Source organism: Sapajus apella, unplaced genomic scaffold (assembly GCF_009761245.1).
Source record: "Sapajus apella isolate SASKATOON/1434 unplaced genomic scaffold, GSC_monkey_1.0 scaffold1, whole genome shotgun sequence".
Lineage (NCBI taxonomy): Eukaryota > Metazoa > Chordata > Mammalia > Primates > Cebidae > Sapajus > Sapajus apella.
This window is the reverse complement of record NW_022436941.1, coordinates 79137014-79149488: the sequence shown is the minus strand read 5'-3', so window position 1 is coordinate 79149488 and position 12475 is coordinate 79137014. Positions and strand designations below refer to the sequence as shown.

Genomic DNA, 12475 nt, shown 5'->3' with positions numbered 1-12475 from the left:
AAGGAAACATCAGTCATGAAAAGAAACATTAGTTCATGATAGAAAAAAATTTCTGCACAGAAGCTTTGCCTCTGTTATAATAAACATCTAATTTAATGCACAACCTAATTTAATATTATTTTGTCTTAGCTTTTAATTTAAAATTTATTTTTGTATAATTTATATCTTGACATGGTTCTGAATTTAAACAAAAGGGTTTAAAGCAAAAAGTCTCCCTTTCTATAATTGAGTCAAAATTATTGTTATTTCAGAAAAGAGGCAATAGAAACAGATTAACCGGGGGAGGGACACTCATGGGCATTAAAATATTGATGCTGTTCTATTTCCTAATTTAGTATTATTCTTTATAATTTGCACAAGTACCAGCTATACTCTCTATATTATAAATATGAAATACTTCAAAACAAAGAGTGAAAAAAGAAATCTGTCTTCCAGTCTCTCCTTCAGATGTTTAGCTGCTGGGCAATTAAGTTTTAGGTTTTTATCTTAAAGTTTTTTTTTTTTTTTTTTTCTTACAAACACTGTTGCAATAAATAACCTTGTAGAGACATTATTCCCTATGCATGCCAGTATTAGATTATTTATTGTGTGTGTGTGTGTTTTGCAGTAGGACAAACAGTATTTTATAAATTTTATGTTCCATATTAACTATTATCTTCTACACTATAACATGGTGTAAACAGTAGAAGTGTAAATAACAGTTCCAGATAAATTTTATAAGGGGGTGTTGCCTTGGGCCTCGCTGATTGACATTTGGCATCATTATCACTTATTACTGTGTTAGTCTTTTAAGCTTTCACTTTGCACTGCAGGGCACAAAGAGAGAGGCATCTGTTACTGTAGGCTGTGGGGAGAACTAGAAACATTTTTACCGAAGTCCCTAAGTTAAATTTCCATTGTTCTTTGTTTTTGTTCTGGGCAGCCCTCACTTCCCCTGATTTCAACTCTTTAAGAGCTGTCGTCAAACTGTAATGCCCCTATAATAGTCCTCACTCCTTAATGCTTGCTAACTAAAAAGGTCCCTGAGGTTTCTCCCACATAGCTCAATGGTTAGAAAATTAAGGTCATTTCTTTCTCTTCTGCCCCACCAAGCAAAAGTGTAGCCAGTCAATGTCAAAAATACATTGGCAATGATGAGAAATATATATTCCTTAGGAAAGAAATACTGGGAGTGTTACAGAAAAATTTTGGGTTCATGTATTAGCCCATGGGGAAGGATTCAATGTTATTTACATACGCTACTCTCGGATCTTCTTAGGTGCTTCTAAACATTTATTCACGGATAGGATTCACTGAAAATAGCAGAAAAATGCAGCTCTCATTTAACACTTAAACAGCTGAACATGGGCCGGGGGCGGTGGCTCATGCCTGTAATCCCAGCACTTTGGGAGGCCGAGGTGGGCGGATCACGAGGTCAAGAGATCGAGACCATCCTGGCTAACATGGTGAAGTCCCGTTTCTATTAAAAATACAAAAATTAGCTGGGCGTGGTGGCGCGCGCCTGCAGTCCCAGCTATCGGGGAGGCTGAGGCAGGAGAATTGCTTGAACCCGGGAGGCGGAGGTTGCGGTGAGCCGAGATCGCGCCACTGCACTCCAGCCTGGTGCCTGGCGAAAGAGTGAGACTCTGTCTCAAAAAACAAACAAACAAACAAACAAACAAACAAAAACAGCTGAACATTATAGCCTTAAAAAAACAGGGAAATACATGGTTTTAATGATTGTTTTTCATAACCATATACACTTACTACCACTAGATGGCGGTAAAACACAGACCATGAGTTGCCATTGACGGCGAGGGAAGCGGAGACCGGCACTAGGAGAGATTCGTTACTTCGGTTATACCTCCGGAAAAAGCTGGAGTGAAGTTGGGCTTATTTACAAAATAGAAGTGTCATTTTTATGAAAAGAAAATCTCTTTCCAAGTTATGTTTGTTTAAACTGTATGAAATTGCTGGTTTGTAAACCAGAAAAGGTTGATAGACAATTTTATATGATTTGATCTAAAAAGAACTTAGATATCCAGAAGACAGTAATTGTAATTTAAATTAATTAAGGCTAAAGACAAGCTAAAAAATTAACACCAACTGCAACCAGGTGACTATCTTCTTTCAGAGCTTGGCAGGGAGGCCCTAGTACAGTCTGCAAGCTTGGGGATGGTGATGAGGCCACAAGACCGCTGCTGCTGGGTGAAGTGGCTGAGGGGCAGGTAGGAGTATTGGAAGAATATTGGTTATGTTCTATTACCAACTAAATGGTAATATTCTATAGTGTTAATAACTACTGCATTTTTCTTCCTACAAGTATCCCAGGTGCTGTATTTTGGTTACAGTAAAGGCAAAAAGATGTAGTTGTTGTTCCTACCCTGTATTTTCAAATCAGAAATAAGTACCTCCTTAGTCTGAATGATGTGAGGGTTTCTCCAGGGATCCAGCATAAAGCTTGGGTTTTCCTGCTTTCTCTTTCACCAGTGTCTACTTCATTTAACATTACATACTTCTACATGAGAATTCTAGTCAACTTAGAGTTTTACTACAGGGTGGTGCTGTCACAAATCCTGGGATCACTGAGCCCGGAGGCAGCTGACCGCAGAGAAGAGTTTCCTACAGCTCATCTGCCTGTGCGTCCTTAGTGCTCCTTGGCCCCCAAGAGCTCTGGCTAAGAAAAAAATGTCAGTTGCTGAGTGCACTCCACTGGGATTTCTCCGTAGCCTTGATGTCTAAAGAAATACTCACACCAAAAGATTTCAACACAAACACAAGGGAATACTTCAACAATTAAAATAAAAAAATTTAAAGCTGTCACTTTTTCTGGGGACCAAAGGGATTCTGAGCTTATAGGGGGAAGCATAAGAAATCAGAAATGGAAAATAATTTAGGTTAAACACCAGCAAGAATTTCTAGCCCTGACAGTGTTTTAGACAATGGGATAGACTATGGAGGGATATTACATGATCCTTTCTGAAAATTACATCTATCCAAGATGTCTTAGGCTTTAGCCTGGCCAAAAAAGTGCAATATACCTTTTTTTAACATGACTTCCTACATTCTCTAATTTACGATTTTATTCTTTTCATGCCAAAGGAAACCATGATTTGGAAAGACCAGGGAGGAATCCCTTTGTGTTTTAGAGATGGACTCAGGCATAAAGAAATTAGTTCTCAAGAAGAAGTAGAAGATTAGATGGGTTTGGGAGAAGATCTTTGAATACTTTAGACAGTAGAGGGCCATTTTTAGGAGCCATGGGAAAGAAAATATGCACAGAAAAATAAATATCAAGAATATAAAGTAAAATGTCAGCAGTTATTTGGGGGTTTGGAATTTAAAAATTTTTCCTTTTCTTTTTCTTATTATTTTTCTAAACTTTTTATGGAAAAACTTTTGTTTTTATTTTTATTTTTTGAGAAGCATAGGTTTTCCCCTAAAATGTGGTGTGAAATTCCAAACTTCAAAGCATACTAGGAAAAGAGGATAATTCTTTGGCTTACTTGACTGAATATTTTTCTGAATGACTTTTCTAAAACCAGTCGTTTTCTGTCCTTCGGTGAAAGCAATTATAATATATCAGGCAAATTTAGGTTGGTATCACTTCAAGTGACATAAATATCTTATGTTTTTAGTATTAAAAGAGTTAATGCTAAAATAGTTAGCATTTACTGTGAAATGGTAAGTGTTCTACTTTGTATTAAAGAAAATTTGAGGAATTAATGATTGGGTCAGCAAAATATGCCAATCACGTCCAACAGGGTTTAAGAGAAGGCCACCTAAACGTACTCATTGGGACTTCTCTCTTATCTGCCTCCCCATAGATGCTCTATCAGTGGTGAAACTCTTCAGGGTTGAACAGTTTTTTGTTTTGTTTTTAATTCTAGTGGGGCTTTCCAGATCTTATACTCCAGTAAACTGCCATTTGTAAAAACCATGATGAAGCCACTTAAAAAAAATCTGCAGCCTGTTGAGTAATGACCACTCTCTCTAAGGCGTTCCGAGTCACTTAGTCAATCACAAGCGAAGTCTTAATTTATTATGGGATTATTTTTAGGCATCAAATATGCCTATAAATTATACAAAGTTGATTTATATTCAAATTTCTAATTTCAAGTACATTAAGTATACATCTTTTTAATTTAAATAGCTTACTAACATATGGAATAAATTATATAAATGTGTATTTCCCAATATCTTGAAATTCTATTAGTTTTTCCTTTCTTGAGGATTATAGGTACACTACAGAAAATGTCCAATCAGGTAGAAGACCAGATTTCCTTAGATTTTAAGAGCTCTGATGGCAGGGTTCAAGTCCCATTTACGAATCTATTTGTTGCAGATTAATAAACATTACTTGAAGAAAGAAGACCAGATATCATACACAGAACTTTTTTCATTTTTTATTAAACATTTATATATATATTTTCTTATAATAATACCTAGACAGTTTGCTTAGAAACAAGAATAGCTACCTGAATGAACTCAAATTGGAATGATTGGTTTTATGTTTGGTAATGTTACTTACATTGTTATGCCTTATTTTGTCTGTTCACCTCTCTCTCAGCTCTTATAGAATTATAAGCTTTCTATAGTTATTAAAAACCTCTAGCTTTATAAGATTTTGCTATCATGTAATATTATTAAATCATTTAAGTGTGCCAGGCGCGGTGGTTCAAGCCTGTAATCCCAGCACTTTGGGAGGCCGAGGCAGGCAGATCATGAGGTCAAGAGATTGAGACCATCCTGGCCAACATGGTGAAACCCCGTCTCTACTAAAAATACAAAAAAATTAGCTGGGCGTGGTGGCGTGTGCCTGTAGTCTCAGCTATTCGGGAGGCTGAGGCAGGAGAAGTGCTCGAACCCGGGAGGTGGAGGTTGCAGTGAGCCGAGATTGCGCCACTGCATTCCAGCCTGACGCCTGGTGACAGAGTGAGACTCTGTCTCAAAAAAAAAAAAAAAAAAAAAAATCATTTAAGTGTAAATTTTTTGGACATAGAAATACAGGTACTAGAAAGAATTCATAATCTCCAGCAAAACCTTCAGCAAACAAGATATTAACCATCTGAAAAGGATGGTGGTTGTATTTTATTTTTAATTGCCTGCATTAATTAAAAATGGCACTATTATACATTACGTTACTGATGGATTGATTAGATTTTAGGTCTAAGTTATAGTAATAAAAGTTCAGGAAATTTTAAAAAGTAGAACTATACATAATCCTACTATCTAAACCCTGCTATTATCCACTTTTTAAAAATAATATGACATTTTAGAGATCAAAGAACATTTTAAGCTCTATACATTTAAACCAATAACAATTAAAATTTCCTTTAGTATTATATTTTCTAGCAATTGTGCCTAGCATTTTATAATCCTGGTATCATTTCAGTGTCTTAGCAACCTTATGAGGTGGGTACTTTTGGAGCTGTTATTTGACAGAGGAAGAGACCAGGCTTGGAAAAGTTCAGTGACTCACTCAAGTCCATTTACTTGGCAAGAGGAGGTGAAAGTGTTTTAACTAGATCTGACTGTCTTTCATCCAGCTCAGTCCCCTAACTTTACCAGTTGGAAAAAAAGAGGATCCCAAAAATCTAAGTGAGTCGTCCAAGGTACAAGAGTACCTTAATGTATGATGCAGGCCTGGTTATAATTTATGCTATAGGCCTGATTGTAACTTTTACAACCTCTCAGGATTACTTGCATTTCAATATTTAACATTTCTCAGCCATTAGTGTTGGCTTTGAACCTGCTTCATGCCTCAGGTTAAATCAGCTTTATCTCATTCTGTCCTTAGTTGTCTATAACAGGGGCTCTCGACTTTTGCACACTGGAAAAATACTGAGGCCTTTAAGAAATATAGATGCTTGGATCAGATCTCCATCTTAAAAAATTTAATTGACCACGGCTACAGCCTGGGTACTGGGATAAGAGGTCTCAAGGTTAATCTTGGGAGAAGAGGGTCTCTAGGTTAATCTAACATGCAGGTAGGGTTGGGAAGTATTGGTCTATACATAGAACCCTTTCATATGTATATTCCAAAACATTTTAGATCATTTTATCACCTTCTTGCATCTATGTCATGTAGTTAAAGTATTTTCATAACTTGTATGCTTAGAAGAAACAAGTAAACATCAACATGTCAGGTAAATTTTTGTACAAATGAGATATGTAAAAAAAAAAAAGATAAAGTATTGGGTTGAATTGGAATATTGAATTTCAAGCACTGATCATGTACCAAATTATACTAAATGTAACTTAAGCCATGATACAGCCTTCTGCTTCTAGTACTTATGTCAGTTAAGGAAATATGGGTCCAATTAAGTATATCCCTTAGCTAATTTGTTATTTGAAGCAAACACACTCTTGGGTCTATGGGTTTACAGGAAACAGATTAATATAGCCAAAGTCACTTTCTCTAGCATTGCCTTTGAATTGCTTGAATGAACCAAGAATTTGTATTTATATTTGTGCTTGATTTAAAATTAAATTAAATTAATAACCAGAACTAATCCCCCAAATTAAATTTTTATATCTGTGAGAAACCTGCCCATTCACCAAGCTGTGCTTACCTGAGCAAATGGAGTCACAATCAAGTCATCTCCGTGTCTGAAAAATAAACCAAATCCCACATTAGAAGTCACCAATAACTCTGTGCTCAGTGTTGATCAATATTAAATGGCAAGTTCCACTTTCATGGATTCCCATAGAGAATTACAGTGATTCCATCCTTATTCTTCAGCACATGTTCTTCCCAGCAACTGGGTTAAAAATATGTCTTCCGGGATGTTAACTATTGTCCAACTCGCTGGGTAAACAGTGGGGCTTCTTGATCATCAGCCAGGGTCACTGTTGCTTTGTAGGCACACAGCATGTGCCGTAGTAGAAATGGTGTTCCAGCAGTGGGGCCTGAGTTTTACTTTTGGCCTCTTACTATAGATATTAGTAAGGAGTGCTATGGAAGGAACCAGCCACTGCAGTGACTTCAGCGAGAGAACCCTTGACCATCTAACATTTGAAGGTGATTAGTATGGAGTGTTCCGCATCACCCCGTGTAAGTCTTGGACAGGCTAGGAACTGTAGATGACATGGGACTGCATCATACACTAATAAAAACCCACTGAAAGTTTCAACTGACTCACATCCCAGCCACTGTAGTTACTGGGGCATGTTGCTCCGTGTGTGCTGTTGCTGCAGCAACCCCAGCTACACCGTGCCTGGGGTATGGGAGCAAGGTGTCAGCATGACGTGTCTTGGAGGGACAGGGAAAGGCAAAGAAAGTTGTGCAACATTCTAGTTAGAGGAAAGTGAGAAACTGGGGCCCAGTGTTCTTCTGTGGCATTTCTTCGCAAGAATAATTTGAGAGAAGGATTTCCAGAGTCACTATCAGCTATTTCTTGATCTAGCTTGCTAAAGTTCTTAAATCAAATGTGAATGCTGTTATTCAACACAGACAGCTTCCTGGTCATGACCCTAATTGAGAACAGTGCAAATAAACTTTTCACTCACGCATGAACAATCTGAAAAGGACCCGAGTGACCCCAAACAACACCATGAAACATGCCGTGGCACAGGGAGCATATGGATGATGTCACTAAATAAATTGTTACCGATAGCTAGACTAGGTGGTGTGGCTATCATCAAACCATGTGGATATCTGGAAAATTAAAATGCGGGAAATAAAACCAAAAGAAGGTAAAAACAATTTAAAAGAAGCATGTGTTATTTTATACCCCCTTAGTTCCAGAAGCATGTTTTTCAAGAGGCACCTGCTCTTTGTAGAGATTATTCATAGAACTCTAGAACAATTGGGTTTCATGATCATTTAATAGAGGAGGCAACTGAGGTTCAGAGAGAGTGTAAGATGTAAAAGGTAATAAGTGGTAGAGGCAGGATTTCAATCAAAAAAGGTATTTTCTCATCTTGAAGTTTAATTGCCATTGTAACAGTATTAAGAGGTGAGGGCCTGCAAGAAGTAATTAGGTCACGAGGGCTCCACACTCTGGAATGAATTAATGCTGTTACGGTGGGAGTGGGTTAGTTATCTTGAGTGGGCTGTTATAAAGTGAGCCCAGCCCCTCATGCTTTTTCTTTTGCATGTGCTCACTTGCCCTTCCATCTTTCCATCCTTTGGGATGATGCATCCCAAATGCCCTAATCAGAGGCTGATGCCATGCCCTTGGACTGCCCAGCCTCTAGAACTGTAAGATATATAATTCTTTTCTATGTAAATTACCCTGTCTGTGCTATTCTGTTATAGTAACAGATACCAAGATACTGCTCTTCTCTTATCAATAAATAATTTACATAACTCTCAAAAAAAAAAAAAAGTCTTCGGAGGTCAAGCCCAGAAAGGTTCTTTCCTAGAGCAATGGCCCAGGGTGGGAGCAGGCCTGGTACACTGAAGTGGGGAGGAGGCCACTGTGCCCAAGGGAGCCAGCAGGGAGGGATGAAGCCAAGGAAGCCTAGCAGTTGCCTAGATGAGGAAGAAGGAGATAAGGAGCTGCAATGAGAAGCTCAGTGATTCTAGAGAAGGCCATGCAAGGCAGGAAATGCCAGAATTGTGGGTGGTAATGAGCCAGGCTGCAGATCATGGAGACCTTGCACGACATGTACAAGAACTTGGATTTTACTCTCTGATGGAAGTTTGGGTTGGAATTTCAGTTCTCCACATACTAGGTGTATGAACTTGTACAAGTTATTAAACTTCCCTTTCCCTTGGTTACCTCTTCTGTAAAACGAAGATAATAGCACATACATATAGTGTTGTTTGGGATTCAATAAATTTATAAGGTTAAGTGCAGAAAAATGTGCTGCCACACAGCAAATATTCAAAAAACATTGCTATAATAATAATTAGCAGTAGTAAGTATTTTTAAATCATAATGATTTTTGCTTGCTATGCAGTCAGGGAATTGCAAAGACTCAGAAAACTGATACTTCATTAAGAAGAACTACTGAGCCTCTGTGACAGGTGTATAAAAGATTGAGGGCATTCAAGGGGCAAAAGGGAAGTAGGGAGACCAGTGTAGAGAATAGAAGAGATGAGGACCTAAACTAAATCAGTGGTAGTTGAGAGAGAGAGGGAAGATGACAGCATTAAAATCTCTGGGGGAAAGAAAAAGTTCTGGGGAACAAAAGTTATGAAAATTTTAAACATTTACAAAAGTAAAAAGAATGTTATCATGGCAGGCATATTTTTTATACAATATTCCAACAACATTGCAAGGTAGGTGATATTACCCCCATTTTTCAGATGAGAAAATTGTAGCTCAAATTGGTTAAGAGACTTAACACAAAGACACGCAGGTAGTAAGCTGCACAGCCATGCCTGGAATGGTCCCCTGTTATGATATGCATTGGCAGATTCCTATGAAACGGCTTAAAAATATTAAAAATAAAGCTCTAGGAAAATGGCCCAATAAATGCAAATTTCAAAATGATGCCAGGGCTGGCCAGCTACATTTCTTCCTTGGCCTATCATTCTGACTTTGCCTTCTGGCTGTGTCATATAGGCAAAATGTAGCGCTACAGTTTGTCTTATGTACTTATTTTGAAACAGTAGCCTAACTCCCACAAAACAACTAAGAAATACTGCCAGATACACCAGTGTTTAAAAAGCAAGAATACAAAATCCAGAGCTAAGCATTTGACAGCTTTCTACACGCACAAAGGCAACTTTAGGGTTCATTTGAAGCCAAACATTCTTGTGAGTGGTGGACAAATCAGTAAACTGTGTAGTGCATTAGAAGTCCAAACACAACAGACATTTTCAATAACTGTATATACTACATATATTGCATTCAAGATAGTTCAATGGTTTCTGACATTAAAAAATGCTATTAAAAATTTACTGATGGGAGGTATATTACAAAAGGAGAAAAGACATATTATCTATGCCTACTTGATTTGCCAGTTCGATAAACTATTAATCTGCCTCAATGCACGGCCAAGCTGAAGACATTGTATTGTAAAACGGACGAGAGGCAGTTCAGCTAGCCAAAATTAAAATAATATGAAATTCTGTAATTGTCCCAAGCTATCATCTCCTCTTTCATTTATTCTTTATATTTATCCTACTATGAAGTTTATTTTTTCAGAACTAAGTTATCTTGACCAAGCACATCATCAATCTGAAATGAATCCATGGAAATATGTCCCCTAATTTTGTACATAGATTACATTGGATTTGAATCTTTCACAACTCAAAAGGGTTGCATATTTATTAAAATGTTTAAATTTTTTCTTCGGTTGTATTTCCAAGTTTTATAAATGATATACTTAGAATATACAATATTTAAGATAATTTACCAGTCTTGCTTTATTCCCTATGAAAGCATAACGAAAGACAGTTATACTTTTAGTGAAGGGAATATGTTATTTTTTAATAAATTGCCCAGAAATGGTTTCTGCCAAATATCTCAAGATAGTCTAATTTTAGTAACAGTAAAATGTATTCCCAGCATTTCAATGGCAGATGTCCTCAATAAAGAGGTTATATCCTATTCTTTTATTTTCAAAAGTATATAATGCTTAAATTATCTCTGAATATGTACCTAACATACAATTTAAAAATCTTTGTCTAAGTCCTCAACTCAATATTAAAACAGATCTCTTCAGACATACTGTTACTAGTAAAATGAGGCAGGTAAAACATATTTTTATTTGTGGTTAGAAACATATCTTTTCATTGTGTCTTACAATTTGCTTATAATAATTTAAAAACAGATCTGGTAGTTAAGATCAACAGAAGATTCACTTTGTGAATATGATTTGGCTGAAAGTATGTGTGGGTTTTAATGAATTGAATAATAACATATGCTAAAAATATTCCTATGAAATAAAATGATTCTGAAATTTTGCAACTGAACAATTTTACCAAAAAGAAACTTTAAAGTGCCTTGCCAAGTAAAGTGGGGTTGGGAAGAGACAATTAGGGTCTCCTATAAAGTGTGACTGAGAAATTTGATTATCGCCTGGACACTTGAAATTGCACCTCCTGGTAATGTGAATTTTGGGTGAGGATGATGCAATATTGACTTTTATTTAAATAAAAATAAATATAACAACAATAACCCTTAACAAAAACAGCTGGGATCTGTTATAAGGAAAATACAGCTCTTGGCCGGGCGCGGTGGGTTACGCCTGTAATGCCAGCACTTTGGGAGACCGATGTGGGCGGGTCATGAGGTCAGGGGTTTAAGACCAGCCTGGCCAAGATGGTGAAACCCCGTCTCTACTAAAAATATAAAAATTAGCCAGGCGTGATGGCGCACACCTATAATCCCTGCTGCATGGGAGGCTGAGGGAGAGAAATGCTTGAACCCGGGAGGCAGAGGTTGCAGTGAGCCGAGATCGCACCACTGCACTCCAGCCTGGGAGACAGAGCGAGAATCTGTCTCAAAAAAAAAAAAAAAAAAAAAGAAAAAATACAGCTCTTCAAAAAACAAAAAGAACTGGAGCGTTCATGGGGGACAGGTGGAGAATGAGGGATAGGAAGGCTCAGAAAAAAGTCATTTTGACACTGGATGTCTATATGTATGTATGCACATATGTATGTGGGTGGTCAGATTGGTACCCAGGTAACAGTCACAGTAGAATGCAAGTGCAGAAACTTCTAGAACAGACAGGATGAGCCATTACAGGTCAGTGTGGGAGTCAGTATCACACTGGTCTTAAGTGTCATGATGTCCAAGGAGGTGCCACATGCTCTGCCACCTCTGGTTACCAGGAACTGAACCAGAGTCATCTTCATTAGTCCCAGGGTGCCTTGCCTCTCCCAAAGATAAGGACTTGCTGAGTCCTGAGCTAGGGCTGCTGGAGGCAGGAGAATGCAAGGCTCAACAGTACACTATTGTCTCTCTTTTTTTCACAAGAGAAATGGCAGTAGAGTCAAGAACTTCTACTCTCTATCCCCTCTGCATCTTTGCTTCTGTGTTATCACTTTATTTTCTACCCTTATTCTTTCTGTAATAAGAAGACAGAAACAAGCAGGACACTGAAAGCAAGAAATCCACATGCCCACACTCCTATGGAGACTTCGTTGGAATCTATAAATGGTTCAAGTACTTAAATATGAAAGAGCCTGTTGTCATCTTAAAAAAATAAGTTAAACCAACATCAGCACCTGAAAATAAAATATCCTAAGCAAGTTCAAGATTGGTTGAAATCTTAAATACACTAGGTGGCAACCTTTCTCTGTTTTACTATTACTAAATCACAAGGAAAAGGTGATACAGTTAATTAGAAGAAAGTTTTTACTTTATGGAACAAAGACCCTCCAATCCCATGATATTTAAAGCATTAGTGGCCATGTAAGGCACACTGCTTCTGAATATCACACATTGCAAATTTTAGCATGACAAAGGATTGCATGAACTAGCACTTTGAAGAAGTCATAGGCTGGGACTTACACTTGAATCTAATCTTTGTTGTTGTTGTAGTTGTTTTTTAATGACATGGAGGTTTGCTATGTTGCCCAGACTGGCCTTGA

General features: G+C 37.5%; 1 protein-coding gene across 12 annotated transcripts in view; it reads right to left on the bottom strand.

The window, feature by feature from the left end:
* The window catches only part of PDE4D (phosphodiesterase 4D), a 1549195-nt gene that overhangs the window by 217048 nt on the left and 1319672 nt on the right, over window positions 1–12475 (bottom strand). For 11 of the 12 annotated variants that reach the window (XM_032281891.1, XM_032281808.1, XM_032282629.1 and 8 more), the window contains one exon: window positions 6555–6591. In XM_032281891.1, coding sequence (XP_032137782.1) covers window positions 6555–6591 — 37 coding nt within the window. Of the gene's footprint in view, window positions 1–6554; window positions 6592–6700; window positions 8300–12475 lie in introns of those variants that run through there. The other variant, XM_032282310.1, reaches the window with a different exon arrangement.